At 44.0% G+C, this 24,774-nt stretch overlaps 1 protein-coding gene across 2 annotated transcripts in view; it reads right to left on the minus strand.

Annotated features, from left to right (window-relative positions):
- LOC132390703 (FH2 domain-containing protein 1-like) overlaps positions 1-24,774 on the minus strand; it is an 89,112-nt gene that overhangs the window by 17,875 nt on the left and 46,463 nt on the right. For both annotated transcript variants that reach the window (XM_059963259.1, XM_059963260.1), the window contains 2 exons: positions 19,845-19,930; positions 2,673-2,773 (listed from right to left, as the gene is read on the minus strand). In XM_059963259.1, coding sequence (XP_059819242.1) covers positions 2,673-2,773; positions 19,845-19,930 — 187 coding nt within the window. The remainder of the gene's footprint in view (positions 1-2,672; positions 2,774-19,844; positions 19,931-24,774) is intronic.

The following is a 24,774-nucleotide window of genomic DNA, read 5'->3' on the forward strand; positions in this document are numbered from 1 at the left end:
ATTTGTGTGGAGTTCTGCATACGTACGTTCCAATGAGACAGGGAAGTTATGGTAGGGTGCAGGAACCGTGGTGTACAAAGGCTGTAATAAATCTAGTCAAGAAGAAAAGAAAAGCTTACAAAAGCTTCAGAGAGCTAGGTAATGCTAGAGATCCAGAAGATTATAAGGCTAACAGGAAGGAGCTTAAGAAGGAAATTAGGAGAGCCAGAAGGGGCCATGAGAAGGCCTTGGCAGGCAGGATTACAGAAAACACCAAGGCATTCTACAAGTATGTGAAGAGCAAGAGGATAAGACGTGCAAGAATAGGACCTATCAAGTGTGAAGGTGGGAAAGTGTGTATGGAACCAGAGGAAATAGCAGAGGTACTTAATGAATACTTTACTTCAGTATTCACTATGGAAAAGGATCTTGGTGGTTGTAGTGATGACTTGCAGTGGATTGAAAAGCTTGAGCATGTAGATATTAAGAGAGAGGATGTGCTGGAACTTTTGGAAAGCATCAAGTTAGATAAGTTGCCAAGACCGGATGAGATGTAACCCAGGCTACTATGGGAGGAGATTGCTGAGCCTCTGGCAATGATCTTTGCATCATCAGTGGGGATGGGAGAGTTTCTAGAGGATTGAAGGTTTGCAGATGTTCCCTTATTCAAGAAAGGGAGTAGAGATAGTCCAGGAAATTACAGACCAGTGAGTCTTACTTCAGTGGCTGGTAAGTTGATGGAGAAGATCCTGAGAGGCAGGATTTATGAACATTTGGAGAGATATAATATGATTAGGAATAATTAGCATGGCTTTGTCAAGGGCAGGTCCTGCCTTACAAGCCTGATTGAATTTTTTGAGGATGTGACTAAACACATTGATGAAGGAAGAGCAGTAGATGTAGTGTATATGGATTTCAGCAAGACATTTGATAAGGTACCCCACGCAAGGCTTATTGAGAAAGTAAGGAGGCATGGGATCCAAGGGGACATTGCTTTGTGGATCTGGAACTGGCTTGCCCACAGAAGGCAAAGAGTGGTTTTAGACGGGTCATATTCTGCATGGAGGTCGGTGACCAGTGGTGTGCCTCAGGGATCTGTTCTGGGACCCTTACTCTTTGTGATTTTTATAAATGACCTGGATGAGGAAGTGGAGGGATGGTGTTGTAATGGAAATAATTGGTTCTTTGAGTCTCAACAGTACAGGCCTGGACACACACAGTTTTAATAATAAGGAATTTATTATTAAAGGGGAAGTTGGGTCAACACAAGCAACTACAATACACAGGAAGCGGTGTGGGGACAGGGTACGGTTACACATACAAAGAACAAGGGAAAAGCACTACAACAGCTATCCCCCTTGACCTTGGATAGCTGCGGCTCCCTTACCAGGACAAACGATAGACCTTCCCAAACGTAAATCAATGCACTTACCTCCAATGAGGTGGTCTGTAAGAGAGACTGAGCCAGGGACAAGTCTCACCTTTTATAGCATGGGGCTGGGTGAGATAATCCAATTAAGGTGACCAATAATTTAGCTGTGCATTGATTAGTTGGGAGGGACCAAATGTTGATTGGCATGTGGTGTGTCCTCTGACCAGCCAGGTGGCAGTGCGTCTGTCATGTAGCTGGTATCTCTGGATACAGATGAGTTAATAAGTTTGCTGATGACACAAATGTTGGAGGTGTTGTGGATAGTGTGGAGGGCTGTCAGAGGTTACAGCGGGATATTGATAGGATACAAAACTGGGCTGAGAAGTGACAGTTGGAGTTCAACCCAGATAAGTGTGAAGTGGTTCATTTTGGTAGGTCAAATATGATGGCAGAATATAGCATTAATGGCAAGACTCTTGGCAGTGTGGAGGATCAGAGGGATCTTGGGGTCCGATTCTGTGGTTAAGAAGGCATACAATTCATTGGCCTTCATCAATCATGGAATTAAATTTAAGAGCCGAGAGGTAATGTTGCAGCTATGTAGAACCCTGGTCAGACCCCACTTGGAGTACTGTGCTCAGTGCAGGTTGCCTCACTACAGGAAGGATGTTGAAGCCATAGAAAGGGTGCAGAGGAGATTTACAAGGATGTTGTCTGGATTGGGGAACATGCCTTATGAGAATAGGTTGAGTGAACTCGGCCTTTTCTCCTTGGAGCAACGGAGGATGAGAGGTGACTTGATAGAGGTGTATAAAATGATGAGAGGCATTGATCATGTGGATAGTCAGAGGCTTTTTCCCAGGGCCAAAATGGTTGCCACAAGAGGACACAGGTTTAAAGTGCTGGGGAGTAGGTACAGAGGAGATGTCATCCAGGTCATAGCCCTTCATCTATATAACCAAACAAATTTCTCTTAAATATTGAAAATGAAATCGCATCCAGCACTTGCACTGCCAGATGTTCCACAATTCCATGACCTTCTGAGTGAAGAAGTTTCCCCTTACGTTCCCCTTAAACATTTCACCTTTCACCCTTAACCCGTGGCCTCTGGTTGCAGTCCACTCAACCTCAGTGGAAAAAGCCTGCTTGCATTTACCCTATCAATACTCCTTTTCATTTAACCATAACTCTGCCCCTCATAATCTCTTCTCAATCTTAGGCAAGGGGGGATGGTTGTGGGGGGGTACAGACAGGATGGGTGTCTAATTTGGGCATGACCCATGAGCAAGGGACAGTGTCACGTTGCCCTGACAATGCTCACCGCTAGCTGCCTCAGTGAGGGTCCTCACTCCAGCTCTCAGTGCCTCCATCTGTGGTGAAAACTCCATCTTCAGTATCAGACACTCCAGGCGCTGCTCATAACTACAGGTTAAACCAGGACAGTCAGAGTTTGTGAAACACGGGTCACACCAAGAGCTCACACTGAGAGATTTCACCATGAGCTCACACCAGGAGTCCACACCAAGAGGAGTTCACAGTGAGAAATTACACCAGGAGTCCACACCGACATATCAAAAGATAACACCGGGTGGTCACACTGGAAGGGCCCCCCCCCACCCACAGTGAAGAAGCAATCAATGCTCCACTGGGATCCAACCCCCTTTCTGTACTGACATCAGCCCCTCTGCAGAGACCACCACATACCCACAGAGAGGGACTCCCAGCACGCATGCGCATGCACACACACACAATTTTTGAGGCCAAAATTGAAAAGTATGATGAATACAGGACTGAAGGTGTTACATTTGAATGAACACAGGATACGTGATAAGATAGATGATCTTGTAGAGATTGATTGCTGTGTCCTTAAGGGCATTACAGAGCCGCGGCTGAAAGAAGATTATAGCTGGGAGTTTAACATCCAAGGATACACATCGTATCAAAATGACAGACAGGTAGGCAGAGGGGGTGGGGTGGCTATCTTGGTTAAACAAAAATGAAATCAATTAAATGAAATGAGCAGTGCCCAACTGGAGTGATCGGAAGCCTGAGAAGGGGGGGGGGGGGGGGGTTACCCAGGCTCATTGATCAAATAGAAAAGGCAGTGACTTGTGGCAGTTTAGAGCTTTGGGCAGTGCCCATACAGTGTTTTGGGATTGATTGGCACAAGCAAATTGAAGTAAGGCAGAAGCAAGCAGAGTAGCCATTGTTGGGGTGGACAGAGTTAGAGTGGAGGTTTTGAGGTTTTAGCTCTTCGAGGCTTCAGCAAGGAGAAGCTTCAGTAAGAGAAGGCAAAAAAAAAACATAGGTAAAGTTTCTCACCTCTCCCCTCCCTTCTTTAGAAAAGTAGAGATGACAGGCAGGATAGTTGAATGCTCCTTTTGCAGGATGTGGGAAGGCAGGGAGACCTCCAGTATCCCAGACGACTACACCTATGAAGACTACATTTAGCTGCAGCTTCTAACACTCTGCATTAAGGAGTTGGAGCTGAAACTGGATGAACTCCGGATCATTCAGGAGGTTGAGGGGGTGATAGATAGGACATATAGAGAGGTAGTTACACCCAAGGTGCAGGACACAGGGAACTGGGTGACAGTCAGGAAGGGGAAAGGGGTTAAGGAGCCAGTGCAGAGTATCCCTGAGGCCATCCCCCTCAACAACAGGTATATCACTTTGAATACTGTTGGGTGTAATGACCTAGTGGAGGAAAGTCACAGTGGTTGGGACTCTGGCACTGAGTCTGCCTCTGTGATTCAAAAGAGAAGGTGGAGAAGATGCAACCTGTGGTTTCAGGAGATTCGTTAGTAATGAGAATCCAGAATGGTATGTTGCTTTGTGGATGCCAAGGACTTCTCAGATCAATTCCTCAGCGGTCTTAAGTGGAAGGGTGAACAGCTAGAGGTCATGGTCCATGTGGGTATTAATAACATAGACAGGAAGAGTGACGAGGTTCTGCAAAGGGAGTTCAAGAAGTTAGGTAACTCACACAAAATGCTGGAGGAGCTCAGCAGGCCAGGCAGCATCTCATGAAAAAAGTATAGTCAATGTTTTGGGCTGAGATCCTTTGGCAGGACTGGAGAAAAAAAGCTGGTAATTTGATTAGCGAAAGAGATACAGGGCAGGAGAAGGGGGAGTCTGATAGAAGAGGACAGAAGGCCATGGAAGAAAGGGAGGAGGAGCACCAGAGGGAGGTGAGGGCGGGCAAGGAGATGAGGTGAGAGAGGGAAAAGGGGGTGAGGAATGGTGAAGTGGGGGTGGCCGTGACTGGGAGTTCAAGAAATTGATGTTCATGCCATCAAGTTGGAGGCTACCCTGATGGAATATAAGGAGTTGTTCCTCCAACCTAAGTGTGGCCTCATCGTGACAATGGACACATCAGAATGGGAATAGGAAGTGGAATTAAAATGGGTGGACATTGGGAGATCCAGGTGGCCAATCATTTTAATTCACTTCCATTCAGCTTCCCTCTGGTGCTCCAGATTTCCAGCAGCTGCAGATTTTCTCATTTGTGTCAGGAAGTTAGGTGTTAAGTTAAAGGACAGGAGCTCCAGGGTTCTGATTTCAGGATTGCTACCAATACCATGTGCTAGTGAGGCCAGAACTAAGAAGATTATACAGTTTAACAAGTGCAGGAGGGAGGGCTTCAGATTTTTGGACCATTGGGCTCTCTTCCAGAAAAGGTAGGACTTGTACAGAAGAGACCATTTGCACCTGAACTGGAAGGGGACAAACATCCTAGTGGGAAGATTTGCTGGTGCTACACATGGGGTTTAAAACTAGAGTTGCAAGGGGAATGGGAACCAGAGTGCCAGAACAGTTAGTGGAGAGGTTGTGGAGACAGTTGTTGGTAAGACCTCAGCCAAAGTCGGGAATCAAAAGGTTGAGCATGGTGTGACTAGTGCCCTGAGCTGCCTGTATTTCAATGCTAGAAGTATCGTAGGAAAGGCAGATGAGTTCAAGGCATGAATCAACCCCTGGAATTATGATGTTGTAGCCAGTAGTGAGACGGTTGCAGGAGGGGTAGCACTGGCATCTCAGTATTCCTAGGTTTAGTTGTTTATAAGTGACAAAGCGGGAGGGATTAAAGGAGAGGGGTGGCATTGCCAGTTAGAGAGAATAAGTGGTGCAGAAGGGAGAGAAGAAGATGAGGAATGCGGTAGTCACAGGGGATTCCATAGTGAGGGGAACAGACAGGAGGTTCTGTCAGCCTGATAGAGATACCTGCATGGTGTGTTGCCTCCCAGGTGCCAGGGTATGGGATGTCTCGGATCAGGTGCAGAGTATTCTGAAGGGAGAGGGTGAACAGCCAGAAGTCTTGGTTCACGTTGGTACCAATGACATAAGTAGAAAAAGGGAGGAGGTTCTGAAGAGAGAATTCAGGGATTTGGGCAGGAAGCTGAAAAGCAGGACCTCCAGGGTAGTAATCTCAGGATTGCTGCCTGTCCCACGTGCTAACGAGTGCAATAGCATGATCAGGCATATTAATGCGTGTCTGAGAGACTGGTGTAGAGGACAGGGCTTTGAGTTCCTGGTTCATTAGGGACCTTTCTGGGGGAGGTACAACCTGTTCAAAAAGGACAGGTTACACCTGAATCCAAAGCGGTCCCATGTCCTAACAGGCAGGTTTACTAGAGCTGTTAGGAGGGCTTAAACTAATTTGGCAGGGGGATGGGAACTGGAGTGATAGGGCTGAGGAAGGAGAAAACAGAAATAAATCAAAGATAGCATGTAACAGAGATGACGGAAAGGACAGGCAGAAGATGAGGCATAATCACAGCCAGTGGGATGAGTTACAGGGCAATTGAGGCGTGGTGCAGTAAAAACAGAAAGCAACAAATACTGGACTGAAGTTGTTATATTTGAATGCACACAGCATAAGGAATAAAACGGACGATTTTGAAACTCAGCTACAGATTAGCAAGTATGAAGTTGTGGCCACCTCTGAAACTTGGCTAAAGGATGGCTGCCATTTGGAACTGAACGTCCAAGGAGTATCAGAAAGACCGGTTAGTAGGCAGAGAGGGTGGTGTGGCCCTGTGTATAAGAAATAATATTAAATCAGTAGAAAGGGATGTCTTAGGATCGGAAGGTGTAGACTCTCTGGGTTGAGTTAAGAAATGGCAAGAGTAAAAGGACCGCAATGGCAGTTAACAGCAGCCAGGAAGTGGATTACAAATTACAGCAGGACTTCAAAAAGACTTGTCAGAAGGGCAATGTCATGATAATTGTTGGGGATTTTAACGATTTTAACCAGGCCAATACTGGACCTGAAGATACAGAATTTGTAGAATGTCTAAGGGATGGCTTTTTAGAACAGCCTGTTGTTGAGCTCACTAAGGGATTGGCTGTGCTGGATTGGGTGTTGAGCAATGATCCGGAGATGATAAGAGAGCTTATAGGTTAAGGAACCCTTACGGAACAGCGATCACAAGAAGAAATTTTCAAATGGAAGAAGGACACTACCATGGCTGACAAGTGAAGTCAGAGCCAAAGTAAAAGCAAAAGAGAGGGCATACAAGGAAGCCAGAGCCAGTGGGAAGATAGAGGATTGGGGAGCTTTTAAAAACTTGCAGAAGGAAACTAAGAAGGTCATTCGGAAGGAAAGGATGAATTATAAGAGGAAGCTTGCAATTAATATCAAAGAAGATGCTAAAAGCTTTTTTAAGTATATAAAGAGTAAAACAGAGTCGAGAGTAGATATAGGACCAATAGAAAATGACGCTGGAGATATTGTAATGAGAGATGGCAGAGGAACTGAATGCATATTTTGCATCAGTCTTCACAGTGGAAGACATCTGCAGTATACCGGACATTCAAGCGTGTCAGGGAAGTGAAGTATGTGCAGTGAAAATTACGACTAAGGAGGTGCTCAGGAAGCTTAATGGTCTGAGGGTGGATAAATCTCCTGGACCTGATGGAATGCATCCTCGGGTTCTGAAGGAAGTAGCTGGAGAGATTGCAGAGGCATTAATGATGATCTTTCAAGAATCAATAGATTCTGGCATTGTACCGGATGACTGGAAAATTGCAAATTTGACTCCGCTATTTAAGAAGGGTAGAAGGCAGCAGAAAGGAAACTATAGACCAGTTAGCCTGACATCAGTGGTTGGTAAGTTGCTGGAATCGATTGTTAGGGATGAGATTATGGAATACCTGGAGGCACATGACAAGATAGGCCAAAGCCAGCATGGTTTCCTGAAAGGAAAATCCTGCCTGACAAACCTACTGCAATTCTTTGAGGAAATTACGAGCAGGGTAGACAAAGGAGATGCAGTAGACATGGCGTACTTGGATTTTCAGAAGGCCTTTGACAAGGTGCCGCACGAGGCTGTTTAGCAAAATAAGAGCCTATGGAATTACAGAGAAGTTACTAGCATGCGTGGAGCATTGGCTGGTCGGCAGAAAACAAAAGCAGGAATAAAGGGATCCTATTCTGGCTGGCTGCCAGTTACTGGTGGAGTTCCACAGGGGCCAGTGTTGGGACCACTGCTTTTTACAATGTATGTCAATGCTTTGGACTATGGGATTAATGGATTTGTGGCTAAATTTGTCGATGATACAAAGTGGAGGAGTGGGTCGTGCTGAGGAAACAGAGAGCCTGCAGAGAGACTGAGGCAGTTTAGGGGAATGGGCGAAGAAGTGGCAAATGAAATACAATGTTGGAAAGTGGATGGTTATGCACTTTAGTGGAAGAAGTAAATGGGCAGACTATTATTTGATAGGGAGAGAATTCAAAATGCAGAGATGCAAAGGGACTTGGGAGTCCCTGTGCAGGATACCCGAAAGGTTGAGTCGGTGGTGAAGAAGGCGAATGCCATGTTGGCATTCATTTCTAGAGGAATAGAGTATAAGTGCAGGGATGTGATGTTGAGGCTCTATAAGGCACTCCTGGACCACACTTGGAGTATTGTGTGCAGTTTTGGGCTCCATATTTTAGAAAGGATATACTGACACTGGAGAGGGTTCAGAGAAGATTCACGAGAATGATTCCAGGAATGACAGGGTTACTGTATAAGGAACATCAGGCAGCTCTTGGGCTGTATTCCCTGGAGTTCAGGAGAATGAGGGGGGATCTCATAGAAACATTCTGAATGTTAAAAGGCCTAAACAGATTAGACATGGCAAAGTTATTTCCAATGGTAGGGGAGTCTGGGACAAGAGGGCACAACTTCAGGTTTGAAGGACGTCCATTTAGAACTGAGCTGTGGAGAAATTACTTTAGTCAAAGGGTGTTAAATCTGTGGAATTTGTTGCCATGAGTGGCTGTGGAGGTCAAGTCATTGGGTGCATTTAAGGCTGAGATAGATAGGTTCTTGATTAGCCAGGGCATCAAAGGGTATAGCAGGGGAGTGGGTTTGACTGGAAGAAGTGGATCAGCTCATGATTGAATGGCAGAGCAGACTTGATGGGCCGAATGGACTACTTCTGCTCCTCTATCTTATGGTTTTATGGTCTTATATCATGGCAGTACTCCATTGAACAGTCTGTAGAAATTGTCTCGTGAGGCGTTATGATGGAAATGAGAAATAAGAAGGGTATGTCCGTATTATTCCATATTACAGACCACCAAACAGCCTTCAGACAAACAAATTTGTACAGAGATCACACATTATTGCAAGAAACATAAGGTTGTTATAGTAGGTGATTTTAACTTTCCACATGTTGACTGAGACCCTCATACTCTAAAAGGCCTAGTTGGGACAGAGTTTGTCAAATATGTTCAGGAGAGTTTCCTTAATCAGTACGTAGAAGTCCCAGTCAGAGAACATGTAAACTCCAAGGAATACAGCCCAAGAGCTGCCAGACATACGGTAACCCTTTCATTCATGGAATTATTCTTGTGAATCTTCTCTGAACCTTCTCTAATGTCAGTTAATCCTTTCTAAAATAAGGAGCCCAAAACTACACAAGATACTCCAAGTGTGGTCTCACAAGTGCCTTACAGAGCCTCAACATCACATCCCTGCTCTTATATTCTATAATTCTAGAAATAAATGCCAACATTGCATCCGCCTTCATCACAACCGACTCAACCTGGGGGTTAACTTTTAGGGTATCTTGCACAAGGACTCCCAAGTCCCTTTGCATCTTTGCATTTTGAATTCTTTCCCCATCTAAGTAATAGTCTGCCTGTTTATTTCTTCCACCAAAGTGCATGACCATCCACTTTCCAACATTGTATTTCATTTGCCACTTTGCCCATTCCCCTAACCTATCTAAGTCTCTCTGCAGGCTCTCTGTTTCCTCAACACTACCAGCTCCTCCGCCTACCTTTGTATCATCAGCAAACTTAGCCACAAATCCATTAATCCCATGGTCCAAATAATTGACATACATCATAAAAAGCAGTGGTCCCAACACTGACCCCTGTGGAACTCCACTGGTAACCGGCAGCCAGCCAGAATAGGATCCCTTTATTCCCACTCTCTGCTTTTTGCTAACCAGTCAATGTTCCACCCATGTTAGTAACTTCCCTGTAATTCCACGGGCTCTTATTTTGCTAAACAGCCTCATGTGCGGCACCTCGTTAAAGGCCGCCTGAAAATCCAAGTACACCACATCTACTGCATCTCCTTTGTCTACCCTGATTGTTAATTTCCTCAAAGAATTGCAGTAGGTTTTTCAGGCTGGATTTTCCTTTCAGGAAACCATGCTGGCTTTGGCCTATGTCGTCTTATGTCTCAGGCTACTCTGTAATCTCATCCTTAACAACAGACTCCAACAGCTTCCCAACCAATGATGTCAGGCTAACAGTCTATAATTTCCTTTCTGCTGTCTCCCACCCTTCTTAAATAGTAGAGAAACAATTGCAATTTTCCAGTCATCCAATAGATTGCCAGAGTCTACCGATTCCTAAAAGATCATTGTTAATGCCTCTGCAATCTCTCCAGCTACTTCCTTCAGAACCCGAGGGTGCATTCTATCAGATCCAGGAGATTTATCCACCCTCAGACCATTAAGCTTCCTGGGTACCTTCTCAGTCATAATTCTCACTGCACATACTTCACTTCACTGACACTCTTGAACGTCCGGTATATTGCAGAGGTCTTCCATTGTGAAGACTGACGCAACATACGCATAATGTGGATAACTGGATCAGCAAATTTGCAAATTTACACTTATTGTGGTCAAGATGGCACCTGCATACAATGCTCCATGATCGACATCTTCTGGATAGTTCATAAAACAATATATTTCACTTCTTTTATGTCTTTTACATTGTTTTTCATCTTGGATATGATTCTGGAACTGTTGCGAGTCTGTGATTTGCTGTTTGGAGATGGTCAATTAAAGCTTCCATTGTTTGCTGATTCAAACTATGAGGGAGACTGAAAAATTGAGGCGAATGTGCAATTGTGGAGATCGTTCAGGAGCTTCAGAAGATCCCGGGAGAGAGAGCGGCATGTGCGTGAACCTCATGGCGGGCATGTTGAGGGACAGATCGCAAGCCGACGTTTGACTCCATTTCCTAATTAAAGCTTCTATTGTGCACAAATTAAAGCAACAAGGGAGATTGAAGCATAGGGCGAGTGCAGAGGGTGTGCGCCGGCTGCCAGCCTTTTGATCGCTGCAGAATGTTCTGCTACACTACTGGAGAGCAGAGAGCCTGTCGCTGTGCCTGGAGAACATTATCTAGGGTTTCTGAGTTTTGGACTATCAATTTTTTTTGGTTTTATACCTTTATTGTATTCTGTGTTTTTCACTCGATCTTTCTCGGGTTTTTTATTGTGGGATGTCAATGCGTCTGTTTTGTTTTGTTTGTTTTTTTTGTATGGAAACAAGAATTTGGGGGTTGATGTGCCTTTTCTGTTTATGTTCACTTTTTTATCCAGGGAGGGGGGATGTGGGGGTTGATGATCGTGCTGCCTTTCTTTTCTTTCTTAGTTTCATGGTTACCTGGAAAAGATAAATTTCTGAGTTTTAAACTTTGATACTAAATTAACCTTTGAATCGTTGATTGGGAGTATAGAAGACAATGAGAAAGGCTATCATGATTTGCAAAGAGATCTATATCAACTGGAAAAATGGCAGATGGATTTTAATGCAGACAAGTGTAAGGTTTTGCATTTTGGTAGGATTAACCAATGTAGGTCTTACACAGTGAATGGCCGGGCATTGAGGAGTGTAGTAGAACAAAGGGATCTGGAAATACAGGTACAGAATTGGTTGAAAATGGTGTCACAGTTTGATAGGGTTGTAAAGAAAACTTCTGGCACATTGGCCTTCATAATTCAATGTACTGAGTACAAAAGATGAGATGTTATGCTGAAGATGTACCAGATGTTGGTGAGACTGAATTTGGAGTATTGGATGCAGTTTTGGTCACCCTCCTACAGGAAAGATGTAAATAAGGGTAAAAGAGTGAAAAGAACATTTACAAGGATGTTGCCAGGTCTAGAGGACCTGAGGAGGTATAAGGAAAGATCAAATCGGTTAGGACAATATTCTTTTGAACGTTAGAGATGGAGAGGAGATTTGATTAAGGTATACAAAATCATGAGGGGTATAAATAGGGTAAATGTAATCAGGCTTTTTCAATTTAGGTTTGGTGGGACTACAACCAGAGGTCATGAATTAAGTGTGAAAGGTGAGAAGTTTAAGGGGAACATGATGGAAAACTTCTTCGCTCAGAGGGTTGTGACAGTGTGGAATGAGATGCCAGCACAAGTGGTGCATGCAAGCTCGATTTCAATGTTTAAGAGAAGTGTGGATAGGTACATCAATAGTAGGGTTATGGAGGGCTATGGCCTCGGTGCAGGTTGACAGTTTAAATGGTTTTGGCATGGGCAAGATGGACCAAAGGACCCGTTTTTGTGCTGTACTCTAAATCTGAGTGGATAAATTGCTAGGGGCTGGCAAGGTATTCCATTGGACTCTGCAGGGGAAAGTGCAGAAATTACTGAAGATTGAGCAGAGATATTTAAATCAACTTCAGTGACAGGACAGGTACAAGAGGACTGGAGGATGGCCAATGTTGTACCACTGTTTGAGAAAGGATCTAAACATAAATCAGGAAATTATAGGCAGGTGAGTCTGTCATCAGTTGTGAGAAATTTATTAAATAGTATTCTAAGAGACTGGATATAGAAGTACTTGGAAAGACATTAAGGATGTCAGCACGGCTTTATGCATGGTAGGTTGTTCCTAAACAATCTTGTAGACTTTTTCTACAAGAAGTTACCAAGAAGGAGAATGAAGCCAAGGCAGTAGATCTTGTTTACATGGACTTTAGCAAGGCATTTGACATGGTCCAGCATGAGAAGTTGGCCAAGAAGATTCAGTCACTAGGTATTCAAGATAAGGTAGTAAACTGAATTAGACATTGGCTTTGGGAGAGAAGCTGGAGAGTGGTAGCAAGTGGTTTCTTTTCTGATTGGAGGCCTGTGACTAGTGAAATGCCACAGGGATCGGTGCTGAATCCATTACTGTTTGTCTTCTATATCGATGATCTGGATGATAATGTGGTTAACTGGATCAGCAAATTTGCAGATGACACCGAGATTGGGGGTGTAGTGGACAGTGATGAAGACTATCAGAACTAGCAGCAGGATCTGCACCAGCTGGAAAAATGGCCGGAAAAATGGCTGATGGAATTTAATGCAGACAAGTATGAGGTGTTACACTTTCATAGGACGAACCAAGGTTTGTCTTACACAGTGAATGGGAGGGCACTGAGGAGTGTGATAGAACTAAGGGATCTGGGAATACAGGTCCATAATTAATTGAAAATGGCAGTGCAGGCAGACAGGGTCATAAAGAAAGCTTTTACCACATTGGCCTTCATAAATCAAAGTATTGAGTACAGAAAAAGGGATGTTATGTTGAAGTTGTATAAGACATTGGTGAGGGGCCTAATATAGAGTATTGTGTTCAGTTTTGCTCACCTACCTACAGGAATGATATAAACAAGGTTGAAAGAGTACAGAGAAAATTTACAAGAATGTTGCTCTGTCTGGAAGTTCTGTGTTATAAGATTGATAAGTTATGACTGTACTCTTTAGAACATAGAAGATTGAGGGGAGATTTGACAAGGTATACAAAATTAAGAGGGGTATAGATAGTTAATGTAACCAGGCTTTTTCCACTGAGGCTGGATAGGACTATAACCAGAGATCATGGATTAAGGGTAAAAGGTGAAAAATTGAAGGTGAATATGATTGGAAACCTCTCCAGATTTGGAGAATGGGCAAAAAAATGGCAGATGGAATACAGTGTTGGGAAGCGTATGGTCATGCACTTTGGTAGAAGAAATGAAAGGGTTGACTATTTCATAAATGGAGAGAAAGTACAAAATACTAAGGTGCAAAGAGATTTGAGAGTCCTTCTGTAGGATTCCCTTTGGGTTAATTTGCAGGTTGAATCTGTGGTGAGGAAAGCAATGTTGGCATCCATTTCAAGAGGACTAGAATATAAAAGCAAGGATGTAATGTTGAGACTTTATAAAGCATAGGTGAGGCCTCATGGAGAATTCTAAGTAGTTTTGGGCCCCTTATTTTAGAAAGGATGTGCTGAAACTAGAGAGGTTTCAAAGGATACTCATGAAAATGATTCCAGAATTGAATGGGCTGTTATATGAAGAGCATTTGAAAGCTCTAGGCTTGTACTCACCGGATTCAGAAGAATGAGGGGAGACTACCATGACTGACAAGGGAAGCAAAAAAGAGCGCATACAAAAGAGCAAAATTTAGTGGAAAGGTAGGGGCTTGGGAAACTTTTGAAAAACAACAGAAAGCAATTAAAAAGTGATGAAGAGAAAAAAGACGAAATTATGAGGTAAACTAGCCAATAATATAAATGTTATGTAAAAGGTTATTTTCAGATATATAAAGCATAAAAGAGAGACAAGAATAGATATTGGACCACTGGAAAATGACACCGGAGAGGTAGTAATGAGGACAAAGAAATGGCCGATGAACTGAATAAGTGAATAATTCACTCTTCACTGTGGAAGAATCTAGCAGTATGGTGGAAGTTCTAAAGTTCCAGAAGTAGAAGTGAGTGAAGTTGCCATTACTGAGAAAATCAGGTTGTTAATGGATCCCAAGAGAGTGAGTTTGTTGAATGCCTAAGATATGGCTTTTTAGAGCAGTTTGTTGTTGAGCCTACAAGGGGATCAACTGTACTGAATTGGGTGTTATGTAATGAATCAGAGGTGATTAGGGAGCTTGAGGTAAAAGACACTTAGGAACCAGTGATCACAATATGATTGAGTTCAACTTGAAATTTGATAGGGAGAAAGTGAAATCTAATGTAGCAGTATTTCAGTGGAGTAAGGGAAATTACAGAGGAGAGAGAGAGGAATTGGCCAAAGTAAATTGGAAGGAGCTGCTGGCAAGGATGTCAGCAGAGCAGCAATGACCTGCATTTCTGGGAAAAATGAGGAAGGTGCCGGACATATGTATGAGTGTATACCAAAAATGAAGAAATACTCAAATAGCAAAATAGTACAACTGTGGCTGATGACAAGGGAAGTCAAAGTTAATGTAAAAACAAAAGAGAGGGCATACAATAAAGCAAAAATTAGTGGGAAGATAGAGGATTGGGAAGTTTTTTTAAAAAACTACAGAGAGCAACTAGAAGAATCATGAGAAGAGAAAAGATAAAATATATAAAGCAAGCTAGCAAACAATATCAAAGTGGATAGTAAAAGCTTTTTCAGGCATGTAAAAAATAAAAGAGAGATGAGAGTGGATGTAGGACTGCTAGAAAATGAGGCAGGAGAAATAATAACAGGAGTCAAGGAGATGGCTGATGAACTAAATGAGTATTTTGCATCAGTTTTCACTGTGGAAGACAATAGCAGTGCATCAGTTGTGGTGCATGAAGGAAGAGATGTGAGTACAGTTACTATTACAAGGGAGAAGGTGCTCAAAAAGCTGGAAGACCTAAAAGTACATAAGTCACCCGGACCAGAAGAACTGCAGCCTAGGGTTGTGAGAGAGGTAGTGACAGAGATTGTGGTGGGATTAGAAATGATCTTTCAGAATCATTGGACTCTGGCATGGTACCAGAGGACTGGAAAATTTCAAATGTCACTCCACTCTTTAAGAAAGGAGGAAGGCAGCAGAAAGGAAATTATAGACCAGTTAGTCTGACCTCAGTGGCTGGGAAGATGTTAGAGTCAATTGTTAAGGATGAGGTGATGGAATACTTGGTGACAAGATGGGTCAAAATTGGCATGGTTTCCTTCAGGGAAAATCCTGCCTGATGAACCTGTTGGAATTCTTTGAGGAGATTACAAGCAGGATAGATAAAGGGGACGCAGTGGATCTTGTATATTTGGACTTTCAGAAAGCCTTTGACAAGGTGCCACACACGAAGCTGTTTACCAAGTTAAGAACCCATGGCATTACAGGAAAGTTACTAAGATGTTTAGAGCATTGGCTGATTGGAAAAAGGAAAAAAGTGGGAATAAAAGGATCTTGTCTGGTTGGCTGTCAGTGACTAGTGGTGTTCCACAGGGGTTGGTGTTGGGACCACTTCTTTTTACGCTGTATATAAATGATTTAGATGACAAAATAGATTACTTTGTTGTCGAGTTTGCAGATGATATGAAGATTGGCGAAGGGGCAAGGTAGTGTTGAGGAAACAGGTAGGATACAAAAGGGTTCAGACAGATTAGGAGAATGGGCAAGAAAGTGGCAAATGAAATACAATGTTGGAAAATGCATGGTCAGCACTTTGGTAGTAAAAATAAATGTGCAGACTAGTTTCTAAATGGGGAGAAAATCCAAACATCTGAGATGCAAAGGGACTTGGGAGTCCTTGTATAGACACCATAGAGGTTAACTTACAGGTTGAGTTGGTGGTGAGGAAGGCAAATGCCATGTCAGCATTCATTTCAAGAAGTCAAGAATACGAGAGCAAGGATGTGATGCTGAGGCTTTATAAGGCACTGCTGAGGCCTCACTTTGAGTACTGTGAACAGTTTAGGCTCCTCATTAGAAGAGATGTGCTGACATTGGAGAGGGTCCAGAGGAGGTTCACAAGGATGATTCCAGGAATGAAAGGATTATCATAGAAGGAACGTTTGATGGTTCTGGGTCTGCACTCGCTGGAATTCAGAAGGACAAGCGGGGATCAGCAATAACAAAGAAAGGGAATAAAAGGATCCTTTTCTGGTTGGCTGTCGGTGACTAGTGGTGTTCCACTGGGGTCTTTGTTGGGATGCCTTCTTTTTACGTTGTGTGTCAATGATTTAGATGAGGAATTGATGACTTTTTGGCCAAATTTGTGGATGATACAAAGATAGGTGGAGGGATAGGTCATGTTGAGGAAACAGGGAGACTGCAGAAGGACTTAGACTAATTAGGAAAATGGGCAAAGAAATGGCCGATAGAATATAGTGTTGGGAAGTGTATGGTCATGCAGCCTGGTAGAAGAAATAAAAGGGTTGACTATTTTCTAAGTGGAGCAAAAATTCAAAAATCTGAGGTGCAAAGGGAGTTAAGAATCCTCGTGCAGAATTCCCTGAAGGTTAATTTACAGGTTGAGCCTTGGTGCGGAAGGCAAATGCGATGTTAGCATTCATTCCAAGAGGCTAGAATACAAGAGTAAGATGAGTCTTTTTAAGACAATGGTGAGGATAACTCGCTGATAAGGGGGGAGCTGTTGTAGTCTGGCGTACTGACCTCTACCTGGCCGAGGCACAGCGACAACTCTCTATACCTCCTCTTACTTACCCCTTGATCATGACCCCACTAAGGAGCACCAGGCCACTGTCTCCCACACCATCACCAACATTATCAGCTCTGGGGATCTCCCATCCACTGCCACCAACCTCATAGTTCCCATACCCCACACTTCCCATTTCTACCTCCCACCCAAGATCCACAAACCTGCCTGTCCAGGTAGACCCATTGTCTCAGCTTGCTCCTGCCCCACCAAACTCATTTCTGCATACCTTGACACTGTTTTATCCCCCCTTGTTCAATCCCTTCCCACCTATGTTTGTGACACTTCTCACACTTTGAATTTTTTCAATGATTTTAAGTTCCCTGACCCCCACCGCCTTATTTTCACCATGGACGTCCAGTCCCTATATACCTCCATACCCCACCAGGAAGGACTCAAAACTCTCCGCTTCTTTTTGGATTCCAGACCTAACCAATTCCCCTCTACCACCACTCTCCTCTGTCTAGCCGAATTAGTTCTTACTCTCAGTAATTTTTCCTTTGGCTCCTCTCACTTCCTCCAAACCAAAGGTGTAGCCATGGGCACCAGCATGGGTCCCAGTTATGCCTGCCTTTTTGTTGGCTTTGTGGAACAGTCCATGTTCCAAGCCTATACAGGTATCCGTCCCCTTCTTTTCCTCCGCTACATCAACGACTGCATTGGCGCTGCCTCCTGCACGCATGCTGAGCTCGTTGACTTCATTAACTTTGCCTCCAACTTTCACCCTGCCCTCAAATTTACCTGGTCCATTTCCGACACCTCCCTCCCCTTTCTTGATCTTTCTGTCTCCATCTCTGGAGATGGCCTATCTACTGATATCTACTATAAGCCTACAGACTCTCACAGCTACCTGGACTATTCCTCTTCCCACCCTGTCTCTTGCAAAAATGCTATCCCCTTCTCACAATTCCTCCGTCTCTGCAGCATCTGCTCTCAGGATGAGGCTTTTCATTCCAGGATGAAGGAGATGTCTTCCTTTTTAAAACAAAGGGGCTTCCCTTCTTACACCATCAACTCTGCTCTCAAACGCATCTCTCCCATTTCCCACACATCTACCCTCAACCCATCTGCCTGCCACCCCACTTGAAATAGGGTTCCCCTTGTCCTCACCTACCACCCCACCAGCCTCTGGATCCAATGTATAATTCTCTGTAACTTCTGCCACCTCCTATGGGATCCCACTACCAAGCACATCTTTCCCTCCCCCCCCTTCTGCTTTCCACAGGGATCGCTCCCTACGCGACTCCCTTGTCCACTCGTCCCCCCCCCCATCCCTTCCCACCGATCTCCCTACTGGCACTTATCTTTGCAAGCGGAACAAGTGCTACACCTGCCCTTACACTTCCTCACTCACCACCATTCAGGGTCCCAAACAGTCCTTCCAGGTGAGGCAACACTTCACCTTTGAGTCGGCTGGTGTGGTATACTGCGTCCGGTGCTCCCGGTGTGGCCTTTTATATATTGGTGAGACCTGACGCGGACTGGGAGACTGTTTTGCTGAACACCTATGCTGTCTGCCAGAGAAAGCAGGATCTCCCAGTGGCCACACATTTTAATTCCACGTCCCATTCCCATTCTGATATGTCTATCCATGGCCTCCTCTACTGTCAAGATGAAGCCACACTCAGGTTGAAGGAACAACACCGTATATACTAGCTGGGTAGCCTCCAAACTGATGGCATGAACAATGACTTCTCTAACTTCCATTAATGCCCCTCCCCTTCTTACTCCATCCCTGATATATTTAGTTTTTCTTTCTCTCTCTCTGCCCATTCTCCATCTCCCTCTGGTGCTCCCCTCCCCCTTTCTTTCTCCCTAGGCCTCCTGTCCCATGATCCTTTCCCTTCTTTAGCTCTGTATCCCTTTTGCTAATCACCTGTCTGGCTCTCAACTTCACCCCACCCCCTCCGGTCTTCTCCTATCATTTCGAATTTTCCCCTCCCCCTCCTACTTTCAAATCTCTTACTATCTTCTCCTTTCAGTTAGTCCTGACGAAGGGTCTTGGCCCGAAACGTCGACAGTGCTTCTCCCTATAGATGCTGCCTGGCCTGCTGCGTTCCACCAACATTTTGTGTGTGTTGAGGATATTGTGAACAGTTCTGTGTATCCCTTATCTAAGAAAAGATATGTTGCCATTGGAGAGGGTTTGGAGGAGATTCACAAGAATGAGTCCAGGAATGAAAGGAGGAGCATTTGATGGCTCTGGACCTGTACTCACTGGAATAAGGGGGGGGATTCTCATTGAAACCTATCAAATAGGTCTCAATAAAGTGGATGTGGAGACGATATTTCTAGTAGTGGGGATCTCGGACCAGAGGACACAGCCTCAGAATAGAGGGCCATCCACTTAGAACAAAGATGAAGAGGAATTTTTAGCCAGAAAGTGTGGAATTTATTGCCAGACGGCTGTGGAGACCTTGGGATAATGAGAAGGATAATAAATCAGCCACGTTGAAATGGCAGAGCACACTGAATGGCCTAATTCTGCTCCTCTGTCTTATGATCTCATGGTCACAAATACATAGACAGACACACACACACAGGTCAGCAACATTACAACCCCACACAGACCCGACGAACAGATCCCTCCTCCACCCACACAGATATGTAAACTGACATACACACACAGGTCAGCAACATTATAGCCCCACACAGGCCCGACACAAATGGACCCCTCCTCCACCAACATGCATCCACCTAACAGAGGCCCCTTCCCCAAAGACATCTAACCTGATGGAAGCCCAACTCCCCAGGCCACGCCACTGCAGGGGCCCCACACCCACAGAGGCCCCCTCCCCATCCCTCCAGCCCTGCCTACTTGGGCAGCTCAGTCAAGAGCAACAGGAAACGTTCGGCCTCACACACTCGCCCCCGGTCTCCACTGAACTCTTGTAGCTTCTTCACCTGAAAATGGGGTGGGGGGGGAGCAAGAAGAGCATCACCACACCAGCCAATAACCAACCCCATGTCCCAGAAACCGCCCACCCTCTCAGGTCAAGAACAGTCCCATGGAACGGTCGCTGAGAGGCACAGAGCATCGAGGAGCCAGGGGAGGGCTGAACACCCTCTCCTGGTTCATACATCATGGCTGATGCTGATCCCAAACTCAACATCATTATAACTGCTCTTTGTGGGATCTAATTAGGCACAGACTGGCTGAGGTCTGCACTTGGTTACTGTCTGCACCTGTGTTATTGTTGACAGTGCTGAAGCTCTTGTCAGACGTACTTGGCCTGTATTCAGCCATGTGTATCATGAGCATACTGTCTGCTCCTCTGTCTGCAGGGTGTAATTGCAAACAGTGACTGGTGTACAGGGTCACCCACACTCCTCCATACGTGCTCAACAGTCCTCAGCTTGCTCTTCCGACACAAGTGGATCAACTCACATGCATCCCCTGTGCAAATTGCCATGACCTCTCACTGTTCGTCACAGCCTACATCTCTGTACTCTGAACACTTTATTTAGAACAGGCCCCTCTGGCCCAATAAGCCATGTCACCCAACTACCCACCACTGACAACTGACAGTGACTAATTAAGCTGCTTACCCGTACATAGAACAAAGAAGAATACAGCACAGGAACAGGCCATTCAGCCCACAATGTTGTGCTGAACCAGCTAAAAACCAAATCAAAATCACCCAAACATCCCTCCTACTAATACCCTGTACTTATCCTTCCACCTTCCTTACATCCACGTGCCTATCCAAACGTCTCTTAAAAGCCTCCAATGTATTTACCTCTATCACCATACCAGGCAGCACATTCCAGCCATCCACCACTCTCTGAGTAAAATACCCCTCACATCCCCTTTGAAACTCCCGTCTCACCTTCAAAGCATGCCCTCTGGTATTAGACATTTCAACAGATACTGTCTGTCCACTCTGTCTATGCTCTCATAATCTTGTCAACCTCTTTCTGATCTTCCCTCAGCCTACGATGCTCCAGAGAAAGCACCCCAAGCTCATCCAGCCTCTCATGTTAGCACATGTCCTCTAAACCAGGCAGCATCCTGGTAAACCCTCAACGTCATTCCTATAGTGGGGTGACCAGACTATGCAAACCTCCAGATGTGGGCTAACCAGAATTTTATAAAGTTGCAACATTACTTCCTGATTTATGAACTCAGTGCCTCAACAAGTAAAGTAAGAATTCCAGACGCATTAGGATTAGTGTTAGGGTTGCATGCATGGCCACTTTCAAGGAGCTATGAACTTGGGTCCCAAAGTCTCTCTGCTCAACAACACTGTTAATGATTTTGCCCTAAACAGTGTACTGTCTACCTGCATTTGCCCTACCAAGGTGCAACACCTTAATCTGGGTTAAACTCCATCTGCCATTTCTCAGCCCATATCTGTAACTGGTCTATATTACATAGTATTCTTTGCCAAGCTTCTACACTATTCACAATGCACCAATCTTGGTATCATTCACAAATTTAATAACACTCCCATCGAGGTCATTTCATCCAGGTCATTTATATACATTACAGATCCCTGTGGAATTCCACTAATTAAAGACCTCCACCTCAAAAGTCCCTTCAACCATTACCATCTGTCTTCTATGTGCAAGTCAGTTCTGATTCCAAACAGCCAATTCAATGCAGATCCCCTGCATCTTAATCTTCTGGATTAGCCTCCCATGAGGGACTTTGTCAAACACTTTCCTATTCCATGTAGACAACATTCACTGCCTTACCCTCATCAATCTCCCTCATCGCCTTGTCAAAAAACTCAATCAAGTTGGTAAGGTGTAGCCTAGCCCCACACAAAGCCATGCTGGCTCTCCTCAATTAGGCAATGGGTTTCCAAATGCTCATATATCCGATCCTTAAGAATTTTCTCCAGCAATTTCCCTGCAACTGGTATGAGACTCACTGGTCTATAGTTCCAGGATTTTCCCTTGTTCCCTTCTTAAATAGAGGTACAACATTAGCCACTTTCCAGTCCTCCGGGATCACACCTATGGCTAGAGAGGACACAAAGAGGTCAAGGGCCCAGCAATATCGTCTCTTGCCTCCTTCAATAACCTGGGGTAAATCCCATCAGGTCCTGGGGATTTATCCACCTTAATACTCTTTAGGAGACAGAACACTTCCTCCTCTTTGACCTCTAAATGCCCTAACATACTTAAACACTCAGCACTTATCTCCTGGTCCTCATATCCTTTTTATTTGGTAAATACTGAAGTAAAGTATTCATTAAGTATCTTGCTCATATTCTTCACATCCAATCAAATGTTCCTCCCTTTATCCTTGAGTGGTCCTTCCGTCTCCCTAGATATCATCTTGCTCTTTATATACATATAGAATACCTTGGGATTCACCTTAACCCTATTTGCCAAGGACTTTTCATGGCCCCTCCTGACTTTCCTAATTCCCTTCTTTATTTCTTTCTAACTTCTTTATATTCCTCAAGTGCTTTGTTTGATTCTGACATCAAGCTTTACAAACTTTTCCTTTTCCTTCTTGACTAAATTCATCGCCTCTCAGAACATCCAAGGTTCTCTTATCTTTCCATCCTTCCTTCCAACAAGAACATATCTTTCCTGTAATCTGTGCAATTGATCTTTTAAACACCCTCCACATGTCTGATGTGAACCTGCCAGAGAAAAGGTGTTCCCAATTAATGCTTCTTAGTTCCGACCTAATGTCCTTGTAATTTGTCCTATTCCAATTTAAAACTCTCCCACAAAGACCATACCTATCCTTATCTATTGCTATCCTGAAAGTTAAGGAGCTGTGTCACTGTTCCTTAACTGTTCACCCACTGAAAGGTCAGTCACATGGCCAGGCTCATTACCCAACACCAGATCCAGTATGGCAACTCCTCTTGATGGACCGTCCACATACTGATTCAAGAAACCTTCCTGGATACACTTAACAAATTCAGCCCCATCTAAACTCCTTACTCTAAGAAGGTCCTAGTTTATATTAGCAAAGTTGAAATCCCCCATGACAACTACCCTATTATTTTTACACATTTCCTTAATCTGATTACATATCTGTTCCTCAATGTCCCAGTGGCTACTCGGGGGTCTGTAGTACAATCTCATCAGTGTGATTGCACCCTTCCTATTCCTGAATTCCACCCATATAACCATATAACAATTACAGCATAGAAACAGGCCATCTCAGCCCTTCTAGTCCATGCAGGATGTTTACTCTCACACAGTCCCACTGACCCGCACTCAGCCCATAACCCTCCATTCCTTTCCTGTCCATATATCTATCCAATTTTACTTTAAATGACAATACCGAATCTGCCTCTATCACTTCTACCGGAAGCTCGTTCCACACAGCTACTACTCTCTGAGTAAAGAAATTCTCCCTCGTGTTACCCTTAAACTTTTGCCCCCAACTCTCAACTCATGTCCTCTTGTTTGAATCTCCCCTACTCTCAATGGAAAAAGCCTATCCACATCAACTCTATCTATCCCCCTCATAATTTTAAATACCTCTATCAAGTCCCCCCTCAACCTTCTACGGTCCAAAGAATAAAGACTTAACTTGTTCAATCTTTCCCTGTAACTTAGGTGCTGAAACACAGGTAACATTCCAGTAAATCTTCTCTGTACTCTCTCTATTTTGTTGACATCCTTCCTATAATTCAGTGATCAGAACTGTTCACAATACTCCAAATTCGGCCTTACCAAAACCTTGTACAATTTTAACTTAACATCCCAACTCCTATACTCAATGCTCTGATTTATAAAGGCCAACATACCAAAAGATTTCCTCACCACCCTATCCACATGAGATTCCACCTTCAGGGAACTATGCAGCTAGAACTATTATTCCTAGATCACTCTGTTCTACTGCATTCTTCAATGCCCTACCATTTACCATGTATGTCCTATTTGGATTATTCCTACCAAAATGTAGCACCTCACACTTATCAGCATTAAACTCCATCTGCCATCGTTCAGCCCACTCTTCTAACTGGCCTAAATCTCTCTGCTAACTTTGAAAACCTACTTCATTATCCACAACGCCACCTATCATCTGCATACTTACTAATCCAATTTACCACCCCATCATCCAGATCATTAATGTATATGACAAACAACATTGGACCCAGTACTGAGGCACACCACTAGTCACCAGCCTTCAACCTGACAACAGTTATCCACCACTACCCTCTGGCATCTCCCATCCAGCCACTGTTGAATCCATTTTACTACTTCAATATTAATACCTAACGATTGAACCTTCCTAACTAACCTTCCATGCGGAATCTTGTCAAAGGCCTTACTGAAGTCCATATAGACAACATCCACTGCTTTACCCTTGTCAACTTTCCTCGTAACCTCTTCAAAAAATTCAATAAGATTTGTCAAACATGACCTTCAATGCCCAAATCCATGTTGACTGTTCCTAATCAGACCCTGTCTATCCAGATAATGATATATACCATCTCTAAGAATACTTTCTATTAATTTACCCATCACTGACAGGCCTATAATTGCTAGGTTTACTTTTTGAACCCTTTTTAAACAATGGAACAATGTGAGCAATACGCCAATCCTCCGGCACCATCCCCGTTTCTAATGACATTTGAAATATTTCTGTCAGAACCCCTGCTATTGCTACACTAACCTCCCTCAAGGTCCTAGGGAATATCCTGCCAGGACCCGGAGATTTATCCACTTTTATATTCCTTAAAAGTGCCTCCTCTTTAATTGTCATAGTTTCCATAACTTCCCTACTTGTTTCCCTTACCTTACACAATTCAATATCCTTCTCCTTA

Source organism: Hypanus sabinus, chromosome 3 (assembly GCF_030144855.1).
Source record: "Hypanus sabinus isolate sHypSab1 chromosome 3, sHypSab1.hap1, whole genome shotgun sequence".
Classification (NCBI taxonomy): Eukaryota; Metazoa; Chordata; class Chondrichthyes; order Myliobatiformes; family Dasyatidae; genus Hypanus; species Hypanus sabinus.